General features: G+C 41.6%; 1 protein-coding gene across 1 annotated transcript; it reads left to right on the plus strand.

The window, feature by feature from the left end:
* Nucleotides 1-2,393: 2,393 nt before the first annotated feature.
* On the plus strand, nt 2,394-4,224 carry LOC143019954 (uncharacterized). Its single transcript, XM_076175993.1, has 2 exons — nt 2,394-3,644; nt 3,958-4,224. Exons 1-2 carry the CDS (start codon nt 2,394-2,396, stop codon nt 4,222-4,224), a joined length of 1,518 nt encoding a protein of 505 aa, XP_076032108.1.
* The last annotated feature ends 14,617 nt before the right edge of the window (nt 4,225-18,841 follow it).

Genomic DNA, 18,841 nt, shown 5'->3' on the forward strand with positions numbered 1-18,841 from the left:
ACAATATCAATCTTGAATTCAGCGCATAAGCACATATAAAAAACCTCGGTATTTCACAAGCATAGAGTTCCTTGGTGGACATCAGACTGCAGAAAAGCACTTTGCAAGCGGAATAGGGCTTACCGTACTTTTAAAAATAACCCGATTTCACCCGACTTAATTACTTTTAAAAAGGCGCAAGCAGAGGCGCATAAAACCATTAAACAGGCCAAACGAAAGTCCTGGCATGACTGCATCTCAACAATAAACATGCGTATCCCTATAATACAAATCTGGTCAGCCGTCCGAAGAATCGACGGCAAATACACACCAACCATAAAGACCTTGAACCTAGGAAACACGTTTGTAGATACGCCCACCGATATCGCAAACACAATAGCAGACACATTTACACAAGCAAGCAACACGGATAACTATTCTCCAACCTTCTTACAACATAAACAAAGACGGGAAGCAGAACCACTGATCTTCCATACACAGACACACCACAAACACATTCCCTTCCAACTACATGAGCTTGAACAAGTCTTAAGCTAGTGCAGAGGAACCTCTGCTGGCCCAGATTGGATTAGGTATGAGATGTTCCAACATTTAAATTCAATCTCACTCAAAAAATTATTAGAATTATACAACGAAATTTGGGTCAATCACGAATTCTCAAAAACAAGGAAACATGCCCACGTCATACCTATTCTCAAAAAAGGGAAAAGACCCAAAGAGTCCTTCCTCTTATCGCCCTATAGCGCTTACTAACTGCTTATGCAAAGTATTAGAACGTATGGTCAATAACAGATTAAAATTCATTCTCGAATCACAAAATATAATAGTTCCTGCCTAATGTGGTTTCAGGAAAAATCGAAGTAGTCTCGACCATTTGGTCAACTTAGAACACGACATCCTCTCAAGTTTGAGAGGAAAGATTACCTAGTAGCTTGCTTTTTAGATTTAGAAAGAGCCTACGACATGGCATCTTCACTTTATTTATCGCGCCCCACTCAGTAGGCAGACTGGGGGAATTCAAATGCAAGTACCGTGAAGCACTATTATGGAAAAAAGAAAGGAGAACTATTTGCTGTAATTCGGGCCAAGTTTGTACAACTGTAGCCAACTACGTAGCTACCTGTGTACCCCCCTGGGGTTTCAAATCACAATCTTCAGTTTCTTCACTTTATTTACACAGTTCACGCACAGTTCTGTACACTATGATACACAGGGCACGTCAGACACCGACCCTCTCCTGGAGCTCTGCACTCCGTTTTTGTGGGAGGAAGGGCCGAATCTGTAAAATTCTGAGGTGCTCTTTAGTCACCTTTGCATGGTTGTTGTTAGTTCATAAATTATTTCTTATATCCCTTTTTATAGTGTATAATATATCCAGGGGGCAAGGGTTGATTATAACTGTGTTGTCGTGTGTTATTCGGAATGTCTGTGTGTGTATCTTGGTTCCGAGTGCTCGACAACTGCTGGGTCAGCTTGTCAGAGCGGATGGTCTGGCGACAGAATGTCTGGGTGATGATTGTGACACCTCTCACATGATTTATGGGAATGGTGATGTGGTTAAAGTGATGTATACACAACATTTCCCTCTACAATCAAAGATAACGACATTAAAGCTCTATACGATGGATCATCTGTACTCTCAGAACGGTTTTTGAGCAATATTTTGGGCTTTAATATGTTGTTCTCTTTTACTTCTTTTAACACTTCAAGCAAACTCGAAAACGCCGCCGAGACCGCAATGTGTTACAAGATACAAGGTAGAATATACCACAAAATTGGCTCATTGAAGCCAAACTTATTCAAAGAAGGTTGAATGTTCAATGAGACGGAAACACAGGAAAAATCGGGAAAAGTCTTCTGGAGAAGCGATAACTTTCTCGACCTATATTTTTACCACGACAGAGATCAGCAAATTAAAATTAGAACAAAGAGATTCATGAGTATGAATTTTTCAAAGAAGAAAGAAGTGAAAACCAAAACAAAACGGCGTCGAGAAAGAAAAGAAAGAGAGTTGAACGAAAACGAAGACATAATTACCCGGCTTTACGAGTATATGACTGCCAACACTGCTTGCCTGAAAGGTATGCTAAAAGAACTAAAGATCGCAAAGGAACTAAAGAAAATTCACGTGGAAAAATATGGAAAACTTCCCGAGATCTCTATAACTTTGAAAGCTGTGAACATAAAGGCGGTTATCACCTTCCTTCGTCGTCTTCACAAGTTGGAGCTATCGTCAATCTCGATTCGATGAAAGACCATCTATGCATAACAATTAGTTCCCCAAAGCCAGATACGAAATACCACCTTAGAACGATTAGCCATGTCAACTTTTTTACGACTCTTTTCAGTACCCACTATTGATCCCTAACGGGGATATAGGTTACTCCTTAAAAATGAGTCGTGTCAATAAACCCGACGGTCCTGCTAAGACTTACACTACTCTGACTCCTTGCATGTTTTACGCATCTTTGTACATGGAAAGGGAAGGTGTTTACAACTACATAACCAAATGTAGAAGGTTATTCCAGCAATTCACCGTTGACAACTACGTAAAAGTTGAGACTTCCAGGTTATCTTTCATAGAAATTAACCAGAAGGAAATAAGAAAGGAACGCGCAGATATCTTACGAGGCGACGATGGACAAAGTTCTGGACAAAGAGTGATAATTCCTCCAACATTTGTCGGTGGACCAAGATATATGAAGCAGCGTCAACAGGATGCACTCGCGTTCGTCACCCATTACGGATCTCCTGACTTTTTCATCACTTTTACCATGAACCCTCGGTGGGAAGAGTTGAGTGAAGCTATGGCACAGACAGCTTCCAGTGCTGCTTCGAAACAGAAGAACGATAGACCCGATTTGGTTAGTAGGATATTTAAGATGAAAGTCGACAGCATGATGGACGATTTAACCAAGAAGAACATTTTTGGGCGCGTAAAGGCTTACCTTTATAGCGTCGAGTGGCAGAAAAGAGGTCTCCCTCACGTTCACATTCTTTTGTGGATGGAACAACGCGTCAACGCCGAATTAGTGGACAGTGTCATTTCCGCCGAAATACCAGACAAGGAAAAGGAACCAAGGTTATACGATATTGTTACAAGGTGTATGATCCACGGACCGTGCAAAGGTTTCGACGAGTCCCACGCGTGTTGTCATGGAAAATCGGTAAACGGGAAAGGCAAATGTCAAAAAGACTTCCCCAAACCGTGTAGGGGCGATCTTCTCTTTGGACGCAACGGTTACCCTTTGTACAAAAGAAGAGCCGTGGGAGAAGGCGGACACTCTTTCAGTGCGAAAGTTAAAGGAGAGTTAAAAACCATAGACAATTCGTGGGTTGTACCTTACAATCCGTATCTGTGTCTGAAATATAACGCTCATATTAACGTTGAGTGTTCAAATTCCATTAAATGTATAGCCTATGTTACAAAGTACATAAACAAGGGCTGCGACCGCATTCTGTTCACTAAGACAGGAGAAAAAGATGACATAGTCAACGAGGTAAAGAATTATCAAGAAGCGCGTTATGTCAACGCGAATGAAGCAACTTGGAAGATTTTCAAATTCCCCATTCACAAGAGTTTCCCTTCTGTTTTTTCACTTGACTTACATCTAGAAGGTGAAAATGAAGTGTTTATAAAGAAGGTATGGCAAAAGAGGATATCGAGAACAAGATCGTAAAAGACACTCAACTGACAGTATTTTTCAAATTGTGTTCCCGTAACGAGTTTGCAGCAGGACTTTACTACCACGAGATGCCAATTTTTTTCATTTACGACAAGAATAAGGGTAATTGGTTAGAACGTCGAAACAGAAGTTCCGCTCTAGGGAGGATAAGGGCTGTAACAAATATAACCGTTGAACTCTTCTATTTGCGTCTTCTTCTTACACATAGGCTAGGACCTACATATTTTACAGATATTAGAACCGTCAACGAGCACATGTACCCCACCTTCAGGGCCTACTAAACGACGAAGATACGTGGAAACAGACTATCATAGAGATCATCAATCACACAAACGATAGAAGACAACTAAGAGCAACATACGCAAGCATGTTGGTGTTTTCTTCCCTCGAGGACCAGTCAAATATCTGGGAAGAGACCAAAGATCTGTTTTCGAGCGATTTCCTTCATTACAGAGGGTTAACAGAGTACAACGATGAAATTTATCTTGGATGCCTTAGACGATATACAGGAAAACGTGTGGAACTGCGGAGGCGGTAGGATAATCCAATATGGCCTTCCTCCTTCTAGAGACGGTGAAAAGACAACAAACGTTATACGTAGGGAGAAATCGTATAACAAAGCTAAGCTGGCAGAAGATGTTTAAGAAAAGACGGTTCTCCTAAACGAGAAACAACGGCAATGCTACGAAACCGTGATGGAGCGCGTTGAAGGAGACAAAAAGTATCGTAATAACGGTATCTTCTTAGACGCTCCTGGAGGCACGGGTAAGTCTTTCGTGCTCAACATTATTCTTGACACGGTTCATTCAAAGGGAAAGGTAGCCCTGACAGTCGCGTTCTCGGCTATCGCAGCAACCGTTTTACATGGCGGTAGAACAGCGCACAACATGTTTAAGATTCCATTAATGAATTACAACGAGGTTCGTTCCTGTGGCATCAAGAAAAACTCAGAGATGGCAAGGTTACTGAAGATTATATCCGTTGTGCTTGATCGTCACGGTCTTCCTAGTGCGGCGCAAAACTTCGAAGGGGCCTTCGTACGGAGGCTGAAGGGATTTTCTGGCGGCGTTCGTTCTGACTGCACTGGAGGAGGTCCTGGCTCACGAAGGTTCTAGGCGACTTGGCGTGGCGTGGCGAGACGGGGTGGAGCTTGGCCATGGCCTCCCTCAGCTGGAAGGTGAAGTCGTGTGGAGTACAGGAGTTGGAGTGAGGCACGTTGGCGACGAATTCTCCGAGAAGCCTGAGGGGGGTGCCGAAAACGAGTTCAGCAGGAGAGTGGCCAATGTCAACCTTGAGGGAGGTTCTGATGCCAAGGAGCACAAGAGACAGCGCCACTGACCGGAGCTCGTTGTTAAGGGCATGGGCGTAGAGGGCGGCCTTGAGCTGGCGATGAAAACGCTCTACCATGCCGTTGGCCTGGGGATGGTAATTGGCAGTACGGTAACGGCGGATACCAAGGAGGGTCATAACCTTGTTCCAGAGGGTCTACTCGAACTGACTGCCTCTGTCCGAGGTTAGGTTGGTCGGGACACCAAGGCGAGCAACCCAGTTGTCGACGAACGCTCGTGCAACTGTGTAGGTGTTGATGTTAGGAATAGGAATCGCCTCTAGCCAACGAGTGAAGCGGTCGACACAGGTGAACACGTACTTGTAGCCGTTGGAGTATGGAAGTGGGCCGACGATGTCGACGTGTACGTGGCTGAACCTGGTAGAGACAAGTGGGAAAGGAGTTAGTGGGGAAAACGTGTGTCGTGTTACCTTTGAAGCCTGGCACTGGAGGCAGGTGCGGGCCCAGTGTCTGACGTCCTTGTTGATGCTTGGTCAGATGAACTTGGATGTCAACATCCGTTAGGATGCACGGATGTCAGGGTGTGCAAGGTCACGAAGGTGACGGAAGAGTTGATGTCGAAATGGCGTATGGATAAAGGGGGGAAGCTTGCCGATGGAGACGTCAGCATACAGATGATTGCTGTGCCAGGTACCTGAATTTTCTCCGTCTTGAGGGAAGGGTTGTCCAACAGTCGCTGCAAGTCGTCGCAGTTAGCCTGTGCTGCTACAATGGCAGCGTAGTCGATGAAAGGAGACTGCGTTGAGACTGCGTGAATGTTTCTGGAGAGGGCGTCAGCGGGTGCGTTGTCAGTACCTTGGACGTAACGAATATCTGTGGAGAACTGAGAAATGTACTGTAAGTGGCGGAGCTGAGTAGGGGTATAGCTGGCTTTGTTAGCGTGGAAGGTGGTGGTGAGGGGTTTATGGTCTGTAAAGATGATGAACTGTCGACCTTCAAGGAAATACCTGAATCGTTTGACTGCTCGGTAGACAGCAAGCAACTCCCTGTCGAATGCGCTGTAGTTCTTCTCAGCTCTGCTCAGTTTCTTAGAAAAGAAGGCGAGCGGCTTCCAAGTACTGTCGACGTACTGTTGCAAGACGGCACCGATTCCGTCGTTAGGGGCGTCAATGGCGATGGATGTGAGGGCCTCCAGGGCAGGGAAACTGAAGGCGGCGACTGTGTCCAGAGCAGTCTTCGCAGAAGCGAAAGCTTCGTCGGCTTTAGTACACCAAGCGAGCTGTATGGACTGATCACGCTTGCAAGGCCCAATGAGAGAATACAGAGGTTGTAACATGAGGGAACAGTTAGGAATGAAGCGATTGTTAAAAAAAAAAAAAAAAAAAAAAAAAAAAAAAAAAAAAAAAACATATCATAGCTAAGAACTGCTTAAGTTGTCTCTGGGGTGGAAGGCTTTGGGAACTGACGGATGGCATCACACTTGGTACTCAGTGGTGAAATACCAGTGGAGGAGACAGTGTGTCCGATGAAGTCTACGGACACCAATCCATATTTCAACTTGGCTGCGTTGATTTGGATTCCGTAGTCTCGTAGACGGGTGAGGACTTCTTCGAGGTGACGGTGGTGGGTGACTTCATCGGGGCTGGCGATGAGGAGGTCGTCATGTAGGCGAAACAGAAGGGTAAGACACGTAAAACTTTGTCGATGAAGCGCTGGAATGTCTGTGCTGCATTCTTCAGGCCGAAGGGCATCCGGACGTACTCATAAAGGCCAAATGGGGTGGTAATGGCCGCCTTCGGGATGTCATCGGGGTGGACAGGGATCTGATGGAAGGCTTGAACAAGATCCACCGTAGAAAAGATGGTACAGCCGAAGAGCTAGGAGCCAAATTCTTGGATGTTGGGGATGGGGTATTGATTGAAGACAGTTTGGGAATTCAGTGCACGGTAGTCACCGCACGGTTGCAAATCACCGCTCTTCTTAGGAACGACGTGAAGCGCTGAAGACCAGTTGCTGTTGCTGGGTCGAATAATCCCTTGGCGTATAAGGGGACTCGAACTTGGTCTTGACGATGCGTTGTCGCTCGGGTGCGAGACGTCGTGGCTTGGCGTGGGTTAGGCGGCCAGAAGTGACGATGCGATGCTCGACGTGGTGACGTATCGGCGGCGTGCATGGATGTGGCTGAATGAGGGTGGGAAACTGTTGCAGCAGGGAAGCAAAAGTGATGTCGTGACTGGTGACAGAGATGCTGGTGCTAACGCCAGGTCGAGTGTGGCCTTAGAACGAGAGGCGCGTTGAGACATCGTAGAGGCGACGGCGCTGTATGTCTTAGAGAAGACCGTAGTGGTTGAGGAAATCGGCTCCGATGATTGGTTGAGATACGTCGGCGACGTAGAACGTCCAATCCAAGGCACGGTGGAAGTTGAGGGAGAAGGTTAGGGTAGATTTCCTGAAGACGTCGATCTTCGTCTTGTTAGGTGCCTAGAAGGAAGTGAGTGGTGGTAACGTCCTTGAACTGGCTGTAGCAGGAAGCATACTTACTGCAGCACCGGTGTCAATAAGAAATAGGTGGTGCGTCAGTTGTGAGGAGGAGGGGCGAACATTATGCATCTCATGTTCGCCGTTGGAGTTTAAAGTGGGGTGAAGGCGCAGGGTTGGTTACACTTGGGTGCCTTGGAACCGAACTGGGCATGATAGTAACATACCGGTGGGGTGCGATCCGTGCTCTTGGATCGTGTTCTAGATCTGGAACGTTGCCTGCAGGAAAAATTATGGCGGTCTGCTGCTTGAACTTGTTCCTTGAGCTCGCTAACTTGCAATGTGAGTTGAGTCACCATGTCGACGAGGCGCTCGTAGAGGGGGTCTGTCTTGACGTGGGAGACGGAGAGCAAAGAAATAGTTGCGATGAGCTCGTCGGCGAGTGTGGCGAGTTTCTCCACGGGAAGCTGGTCCTTCACAGTGAAGAGGCTACGCTGGATAGTGGCGGGTAGACGTTGGTAGAACAGCTGGAGAAAAAGGGTCTTGTCTAACGTGTCGTACTTGTCTGACAGGAAATTCTTCATGCGGCGTAGTAGGTCTGACGGTCTCTCGTTGTCAAGTTTTTCCTTTGAGAGAAGCTCTTGAAGGCGTGCAGGGATGGATGACTGGAATCTGGCAAGGATAGCGTCCTTTAAGTTTTTGTACGGAGTGTCGGATATTAACGCTGTAGAAATAGCGTCAGATACACGAGAAAGGACGTCCGGAGGAAGAAGGGAGCAGGCGTTGCTGAATTTGGCGAGGCTAGTAGAGAGGACTTGAAATTACATTCTAGAATGTTGAACCACACAGTTGGGTCGTGACTGAGGAAAGGTGGTGCACGAAAGGCATGGACGGCAGATAAGGTTGCAGGTTGCTGGGGTGGGTCAGTGTGTGGATCTTCCAAAGGAACCACGTCCGCTGAGATAGGAACAGACTGGTCTATGATGGTTAGGGCGTCGGTTCTGCGGTGACGCATACATTTCTCATTTAAGCAGTTCACTCCAAGTACCTCTCTACCTGCAGTCATTTTCCTCTTTCTCCATCTGTCCTCCACTCTCAACTTACCTTCCATCTAAAAATGATCTGATATTCCCCCACTTACTCCCCTTAGAATGAACACACAGACACACACGCACACGCACACGCACACACACACACACACCCACACCCACACACTTAACCACTTAAGAAAGAGACAAACAGAAATCCCAAGCGCTTTCGTATAATTCACATCCTCAGGGGAGAATGCAGACAAATGTACATTACAAAGACAATATAAACGGAAAAGTGTAAACCTAGGAGAGGTAACTTTAACAAGGCTCCATACAGAAAAATTGGGAGAGGTCACAAGGCAGCACACGGAAAAATTAGGAGAGGTCACCAGGCCCCACACGGAACCCCATGTAATTTGTCCTCTCTTAAGATTAACCAAAATCCCCTATCCCAAATTGTTTACAAATGTTCTCAATTATGTAATTATCTAATTTCTACATGCCATTATTTATGTTCAAATTGACTGACTTAGTTTGTTTGATAAGGCTATTTTCAATAATGTTCCTGTTAACAATAGGATTACATGATAAAACTGCAGATGCCTTAGTCCAGTCTATACAATGATTATAATCCCTCATGTGCACAAATAAAGCATTAGAGTCTTGGCCTGTTCTGACACTATATCTATGTTGCTTTATTCTAGTTGAGAGATCTTTACCTGTTTACCCTATATAAAAATTCCCACAATCTTTAAACGGAACCTTGTATATGCAACCACATGAATTTTTTTTGAGAATTCTCAATAATAAATTTCTTGAATGTGCGTGAATTGTTAAAGACTACATTAACGTTCCATGTTTTGAGTAAATGAGTAAGATGAAAAAGACTTTCACTAAAAGGCAAGACTAAAAGATTCTTAGTTTCAAAGGGAGGTGTAGGTTGAGTCCTATAAAAAGTTTTTTTGATTCTTTTGAGAGCGTCATTTATAAAAGTTTTAAGAGTATTTCAAGCTTAAACCAATGATGAAAATATTTTCAAATTACTCATCAATAAATTCCGGGCTGCATATGCATAGAGCACGTAAAAACATTGAAGAGAACACTGAATATTTGACTTTGTTATGATGATCAGAATAGTAGTGGACATATGACATTACATTCGTAGGTTTCCTATAAATACTATTACCTTCTCTACGAATAAGATAATCAAGAAAAGGCAATTTACAATCAATTTCTGATTCCACTGTGAAATTAATGGAAGCTAAGTTATTACCGGTAAGTGAAACTAAAAATGTGTCCAAATTTTCTGTACAAGGCAACAGGCATAAAACATCATCTACATATCTGTACCAAACCGCCTGAGATGGTAAAATATTACTAAGTAACCTCTTTTAAAAAAATTCCATATATAGGTTACTTAACACTGGTGAAAGGGGATTACCCATTGCCATACCAAATTTTTGAGTGTAATATTCACCATGAAATTCAAACTTGCAATCTTTGATACATAACTTGATAAGTTCTATACAAACCAAAGGTGAAATCGGTAGACAACTCATCCATGGACTCCGTGAGATATACAATCAAATCATCAATTCGGACTTTCGTAAACAAGGAAGTTATATAAGAACTTACAAGTTTGAAATCGAAATCAATATCTAATTTATTAAGTTTATCAACTAGGTCCACATTATTCTTAATATTTGAATTTGAAATGTTACCAACTAAGGGGTTTAGTAAAGACACAAGCCACTTGGACAACTTATACGAGACCGACCCGGTTGAAGTAATGATAGGTCTTACTGGGTTGTTTGGCTTTAAACTGAGTATTAACCATATTTAGGGGATTATTCCTGAGTTTAACATAAGTGGTCTCATCGGACAAAAGGTCATGCATTTTAGACAAGTAGTCAACTCTGTTCAAAATTACCACCGCATTAGCTTTATCTGCTCTTGTCACATGTAAATCATTGTCTTCCTTCAGGGTTCTTGATACTTTTAAGAATCTATTTGGACAATTTGGTATTACTTGTCTAGACATTGAAGCATAAACAATACCTTTGCAAATGTTCAAATCTTCAGTTGATAAATCACTGTAGTTTTCTAAGTTGCAAAAAGATTTAGCAATATCTACAAAATCATATTCATTGTTAGAATAAGCAAATTTCAAACCATAACCTAATGCACATGATACATTGCTGTTTAACTGTTTGTCAGAAAGATTCACTACAAAATTGGGGTTCGCATTTTTTGTCCAATCACTGTTTTGAATTAACTGCGCCAACTCACGATTCAAATTTGTCTGAGGATCTTGACGTGTTTTCCTTAGTTTATCATAACAATAATCCAATATCCGTCTCTTCCATCCGATAGGTATAGAATTGTGAAAAGCTTGTTTTTTCTGTTGAACAGTCTGGAAATTCTCCTTCACTTAAATTTTCTTGATTTCTTTACGTTTCTTCAGTACAATTTGCCGGAAATCTTCAAAGGGGCGGTCCGACATTTGTAAAACCCGTTGAGGGAGGATGGATCTTGGCATAACTTGTTCATCAAGACAATTTTGAAGAAATTTTCGACGTAGCTTCTCTTTGTGGGCCTTGATCAAAGAAGAAGACAATTCAGAAACCAACGGAGAAAGTCCAGAACAAATAGTAGAGAAGTGGTGGAAGAGTCGCGCGAAATCCATTTTGCAAACAAATCACTTGAACACGTGATCAGAAATATGCTGGTAACCACTTAAGATAGAGAAACAAAGAAATCCCAAACGGTTTCGTGTAATTCAAATCCTCAGGGGAGAATACAGACAAAAGTACATTACAAAGACAATATAAACGGAAAAGTGTAAACCTAGGAGAGGTAACTATGCTCCATACGGAAAAATTGGGAGAAGTCACAAGGCACAACACGAAAAAATTAGGAGAGGTCACAAGGCCCCACACGGAACCACACGTAATTAGTCCTCTCTTAGGATTAACCAAAATCCCCCATACCGAATTGTTTACAAATGTTCTCAATTATGTAGTTATCTAACTTATACATACCATTACTTATGTTCAAATTGATTGACTCAGTTTGTTTGATAAGGCTATTTTCAGTAATGATCCTGTTAACAATAGGATTACATGATAAAACTGAAGATGCCTTAGTCCACTCTATACAATGATTATAATCCCTCAAGTTCACAAATAAAACATTAGAGTCTTGTCCTGTTCTGACACTATATTTATGTTGCTTTATTCTAGATCTTGGGGTAATTATCAGTAACAATCTCAAATCATCTAAGCAGTGTATTTCAGCCTCTGAGAAAGCAAATAAGATTCTGGGAATGATTACGCGATCTTTTGACTTAAAAAATTCCATCTCTCATTAACAAGCTATAAAAATCGTTAGTTCGTCCACATTTGGCATATGCTGTTTCCGTATGGTCACCGAATCTCGTTGAGGACATTAACAGATTGGAAAAAGTACAAAGGTGAGCCACAAAACTGATTCCAAACATCAAAAATAAATCATACGAAAATCGACTAAAACATATGAATCTGTTTTCCTTAAAAAAAAAAAAAAAAAAAAAAAAAAAGCGTAGACTCAGAGGTGACTTGATACAGGTTTTTAAGATTCTAAAGGGAATTGACAACATCAAAAGGGATAAAATTTTTACACTGAATGAGAATCAGACAAGAAACAATGATCTCAAATTGTCAGGAAATAGATTGAAATTGGAAGTGGGTATAAAAAACTTCGCCAACCGTGTAGTTAATGAAAGGAATAAACTTCCTGCAGAAGCAGTGCAATGTAGTTCAGTTTGAAGCTTTAAGAGTCATTTAAATAAACACCTAAATAATACTATAATGTCTGTCATTTATTCTATGTTATTTATTTATTTGTTTTGTTATCATCTGTCTGTTTATTATTATTTGCGTGATTCACATTTATCATTAGTTATATGTCAATTTATTATTATTTACTATTTACCTGTTTCTTTATCATTCAACTATACCTATGCATTTATTTATCTATTTTATCTATTACTATTCATATTCTTATATTTTTGTTTGTTTGTTTATTTATTTATCTATCATTATTTTTTTTTTTCGCATCCGACCTAGTTATGGACCAAAAGGTCTCCGGTCGGTATGCTCCGCCTTTGTAATCCTTTGTAATGTACTAACCTTGACACAAGAGAAGTGTTTTTGTTTGAAACACAGAGAACAATGCAGTACACAAAAGAGGTAACGACTAAACCTAAATGGAAGGATCTATAAAGTATTGTTCGGTCATATAAGGAAAGTCACGTTCACATGTGCCAGTGTGCATGTTCGGACAGATGTTTCTTTTGTCTGGGAACCTCCATATGCTAGCTTCCACGTGTACCCCTTACATAAGAACATAATACTGACGGGGACATCAAAAAACCATATGACCTACATTAGGCCGTTCCATGTACATTACCACCTGTCACCCCCATCCATAAAGTTGTCTTACTTTTTCTTAAAACAACCGAAAGTTTCAGCGCTCACTGCATGGTTCTTGCATGTTTCCTTCTTAAATCTATTCTTTTTAAGTTGAAATATATTACTGCGAATCCTGACCTGTCTTTATGTGATGACCTTGTTTGCGTCACCACAGTTAAAGCCTTTGATCCAATTGAACACCTCTATTAGATCACCCGGTACTCTGCGTCTTTCCGAAGGGTGTAGGTTAAGATGCCTAAGCCTGTCCTCGTAAGGTAAATTTCTGAGCCCATGTATCATTTCGGTCATTCTCCTATGTATTGATTCTAGTGAACAGATATCCACTCTATAGAACAGAGACCAAAACTGTACCGCATAGTCTAGGCTGGGTCTAACTAACGCATGATAGTTTCATAGTTTCATAATTACCTCTGCACTTTTATTTGTAGCAGTTCTAGCAATAAAACCTAATGCTCCATTAGCTCTATTCCTGGCGCTAATGCACTGTTTCCTGGATTTATGGTCAGGACTCACTAGAACTCCCAAGTCTTTTGAGAGTACTCTCGACTCCCTAAATATCTCTGACAACAGGCAAGATGTGCAAGATAGCTATGGGTTATCGATATCAACCGAAATATCTATGTGAAGAATTTTTCATATTGGTGCATTATTGGTGCTTACCTGTGTGCATGTTGGTTCTGCAAAGCTGTCTTTGGGCACTCGGAAAAGCAAAGGTAGTATACGTGATGCATTCAATATTTTTGCAGTGTATTCCTACACAAAATATTGTACTGCATCATTTTCACACTACCCCTCCTAGATGCCACAACACTTTTATAAACAATGATTTCTACAACGCAATACAGACAATTTTTCAGCTCGACCCAGGTATGCTAGATAAAAAGGTCAATTATGGTGATTTGTTACTGGATAAAACTATTTTTTTTTACACAACAAGTCAGAAACATCATCTTAGACTATTTACACACTATATAAAAGCGAAAGCTTTACTACAAGTATCGCTAAAAACACCAATCCGTTCCAGCAAATGACGAGTATTTTTTTTTATCTACACCTCTACTGCACGTCCTATCTTCTGTGTTTTTATTTTCTCTTATGTTATTTTTGTTCTAGGTATTTTCACTGTTATTATATCATTATTTCTCCTTGTTCTATTTTCTTAGCTTGTTTATCTAATAAATTAAATAAAAATCCCCAAGAACAATATCTCAAACAATTTGTTTTTATAATGCTTTAAAAATGCTTTTGAGGATTGTTAGTCGATACACTATGAGGGTTTCCAGACTTGATTTATTGGATAAAATGTATTCACTACAGAGTTGATAGAAAGTAGAGGATTGAAGGTAGAGGGTTGGAAGTAGAGGGCGTAAGTAAAGGGTTGACGGTAGAAAGTAGAGGCCTGCAAAATGCATAATTTATAAAACATACACTTACTCAAATACTGTATGTATTTACATTTATTTATTAAACACTTATAATACATATACGTACTCACCGAGGTTTGGTACTAGAGTTCTTGCTATTGGTACTCTTCGAGAAGGAGCTTGTTTCCCTACCGGGTGATGCGCACCCACAAATATCGCTTATGAGATTGAGAACATTTACTGTACATAGTAACTGAGCGGTTTCTCGATCGATGCCTACACTACTCTTAACATTCTATATATTTACTTTAGTGTGCTCCCCATCCGAGAACGTAGTGTTACAACGTTGGGAGTCGTACACTAGTAGTATGGGTATTCCGGTGTACCAGTCTAAAAGTCCCCCCGCTCATTTCTCCCCCCGGGGGCAAAGTATCCTAGGATATTTCTTTCCCCGGGCAAAGTATCCTAGGATATTTCTTCCCCCGGGCAAAGCATCCTAGGATAGTTTCTCCGAGGGGGAGGAAATATCCTAGGATACTTTGCCCCCGGGGGGAGAAATGAGCGGGGGGGCAAAGCCTAAACTGCCCCCCTACTCCATCTCTATAAACTTCAAAAGCAACAGTTGTTTGTTTATCGTTGGCATCTCTATAAACTTCACAAGCAGCAGTTGTTTGTTTATTGTTGGCTAGTTTGGCTGTTGGTTACAGTTAGTGGTCGTGTGCTCACCCCCCCTCAAAAGTGAGTTGACCAAGTCGGGTTAACAGTTTAATTTAGTCAGTCATTCAGTGTCCGTGCAGTGAGACAGTCAGAACAAGCGGAAGTATTGTGCTACAGTTATGGAAGACAGCAAGTATAAAGAAATTTGGAAATATCTGAAATACGGCGAATACCCTGAAGGTGCAACGAAGGAAGCAAAACTTCACAAGCAGCAGTTGTTTGTTTATCGTTGGCATCTCTATAAACCTTATGTGTTAAAATAATGACCATGGTACCATATGTATTAAAATAAATCAATACAAACTATTGTGTGTATCTTATATCCTTGATTTTCTTAGGGGGGACATTCTAGACTGAAGGGGGAAGAATTGGACCAGTCTGTAATTCCCCCGGGAGCAAAATATCCTAGCCTATTTCTTCCAGGGGTGAACTCTGGGCAGGGGGACAATGTGGGCTGTGATACCGGATGCAGCCGGAAGCACACGGTACGACCGGACTTAGTAGTGCGTTGATTAAGAGATGAGTGAATCTCTGTGAAAGGAGAAACAAATATGGGAGCATGTGCTAGCTACGGCGGGCTGGTATTTTGTTCTAAAGATCCTTCATCACGTACTGAGGATATTTTGGGAGGAGGAAGGTGAGCAGGTTTAAGACGCTCAATGGGCACAGATGTGTCGCCTTGGAGAAGTTTGAAAATTAAATTTTATGTTTTTCTGTGAACTATTACATAACGGCCAGTGTAGGACGCCTCCAGGCTCCGTCGCACACGATCCGTCCTCACCCAGACTTTTGAGCAAGAGCAAAAATCAGATGGAACATATGGATTCAGGGGTTAATGACAGTTACCTGAAGCAAAATCATGAAAGTTAGTTGTTTGCATTTTCTTAATAAACATTTGTAAGGTTTCTTGGTTGGCTGCACATTCATAAAAAATAAGGAGTTGGAAACACATCATATGGCCACCTGTAACTGCGGTAATTGGTGAGAAACCTGTGTAGTTAGGGGTTACACGATGATCAAAATGTACAATAGGAAGTGAATAAAACCAATTGTCAGTACGTGCTCTAATAGATGCTAAGAACGATGAAGCCGTTCAATTATGCCATTGGTTGTACGAATATGGTGAAAACCAATAATATTTGAGAGCTCTGAGAACAATTTGCTCTTAAATTGACTATATCTATCAGTAATTACATGTAAGGGAACTCCGAATCTTATTATCCAACCACTAATAAGTGCATTAGTTACAGACATTACTGTTATATAAACAAGAGGTACAGCTTCAGTCAAACGTTAGGAGGTACTTGTAAGGTAAGAGTAATTTGGCAATAATACAGGTGGAACAGACCTCATCCAGTCTTCTCCGAGATACCCAGAATCAGTCTGCTCCAAGACCTCAGCTAGTGAACTCAGTCTGCTCCGAGACCACAGCTAATAAACTCGTTTGCTGCCAAGACACCAGCTAGCGAATACCTCTTGTTAAGTTTATTACTTCCTGTGAAATTTATATCTTCGAATAATGACAAGTGATTGTGTTGTGTTTTTGTAATTGTATACATATAGCGTTATACTGTCACAGATATAAGCTAAAGTGTAGTGTTCTAGTAATTTAGAATCAAAACAGTAGTCTGTTACTGTACACCAAAGGTAGGAGTAATAGTATAAGGTAAGCAGAGTAAGCTTCGTATATTTAGTTTATTTAGTAACCGCTTTTGTTTCTTTTGCTGATTTATATTGTCTTTTTGCCGTTTGTATTGCCGAAGGAAGAGCAAAATGAATCGTGAAGGTTGTGTGAACCTGGAGGATTGTCTCGAGATGTATGAGGAGGAAATTCGTCTTCTCAAGAATGTGCTCTGTGAGAAGAGTGAATCTTCCCCACAACCCAAGGAGCGTTCCACCTCTTCCATTTCTGCCACTGCCGTGAGCGTGGTGCTCCTTGGGGTCCCTATTGTCGAACCCGCGTTCGGTAACCGGGTGCCCTGCGAAGCAACAGCTAGCTCTACCCAATCGTTTTGCTCTGCTGGAAAATGAGGTGGCCGAAAATCAGGAGTTGTTGGTGGTGGAGGACTCTTTTGTGTGAGGCTACGATGACATCCTACAGCGAAAAACTAAATGACGTTGCAAGCTTGTATGTCAAAAGGCCGTCGGATCGCCGATTGTACCCAGACCATCAGGGAGCAAAGGCGTACGAACACGGCGTTGTTCATTCAGGAAATAGCGGGTGGGATCAGAGGAACTTGTTCGGAATTAGAAGGTCCTCCTTCAGGAGATAAAGGGGCGTGGGAGCCGTCATGTAATCTGTGGGGTCCTTCCGAGGATCTACGCTGGCTCGTGTTGGAACAGTATAGCCATAAGGATTAATGAGAGAATATCACGATTGTGCACGCAACTGGGATACCACTTTCTTGATCATTGGTATCTCTTTTTCGGGGGGGGGGGGGTAGAAACTAAAAGTAAAGGGGAAATAAAGTGTATTGGGGACAACAGAGTAGGGCGTAGCAATAATGTAAAGTAATATGTCAGTGTAGGACAAAATATCATTTTTTGATATAATATCGGTAGAGGACAACATATTACATTAAGATGTAATGTCAATGATGGACAAAATATCACGATCGGATGTAACGATTGTGGAGAACAAAATATCACGGTAGGATACAATGTCAGTGGAGGGCAGAATATCATTTGAGGAAGTGATGCCGGACAGAATGTCAATGAACGGGCCCTCCCTCTTATCTGAGCACCTCCTGGATGACGGGTCATCCCTGCACCTTGTCCACTGCCCTGGGTCACAAGACACAGTACATCCACAGCAAGTCCGTCCCCCCATTGCATAAAAGGAGAGGACGGATGACCGTGAGGGACCAGATGTTCATGATGGGGCAAATGTCCATGAGGCACTGAATGTCAATTAAGGACCAAATGTCAATATAGAGGAAGGTGTCAATAAAGAACAAAATTATAATGTAAGGCATGATGTTGAAACTCAAAACGAATAAAAAAAATAATCGTGAAGGACCAGATGTTCATGATGGGGCAAATGTCCATGAGGCACTGAATGTCAGTTAAGGACCAAATGTCAATATAGAGGAAGGTGTCAATAAAGAACAAGATCATAATGTAAGGCATGGTGTTGAAACTCGAAACGAGTAAAAAAAATAATCATGGGTTTCTTTAAACTGTGTACTTTAATGCTCGTAGTATTAGGAACAAATTGAAAGAAATACAGGTGTATGTCAAAAGCAAAAATCTCGATATGATAGGAATAACTGAGACATGGTTAAATGGTGGAGAATTTGAAGCTGAATTTTAATATTGTGGGGTTTAAACACTTTCATCATGATAGAAAGCACAAGAAAGGTGGGGTGTTCTGTTGCGCGTTAAAAATAATGCCCATCCCTGTGTTTTAGAGAAAGTGAAACAGGATACATATGATACTTTGTGGGTAGAATGAATTAACAAAAACAAATGGACAAAAAATTAATGTAGGTGTAATATGTAGACCAAAACATTATCATTAGCAGGCGACAAACTGTTGTTTCAAGAGCTGTCCAGTTTCTGCAACTGGGACTGATTGATAATGGGTAATCTCAAATTTGCTAACATTGATTGGATGACCCTTGAACATAACCATGTAAGTATTCGCTTGATAGATTTCCTCGGTGACAATTACTTAGTTTAGCATGTAAAAGAGCCCACAAGACATGGAAATTTACTCGATCTATTGATCATTAGCCGCGAAAGCATGATAATTGATGTAGAAGTTGATTGAACCATTGCAAGTAGTGATCAATTAGATTCAAAC

Source organism: Oratosquilla oratoria, chromosome 3, assembly GCF_046742065.1.
Source record: "Oratosquilla oratoria isolate Oo_2021 chromosome 3, ASM4674206v1, whole genome shotgun sequence".
In the NCBI taxonomy this organism is placed as follows: Eukaryota; Metazoa; Arthropoda; class Malacostraca; order Stomatopoda; family Squillidae; genus Oratosquilla; species Oratosquilla oratoria.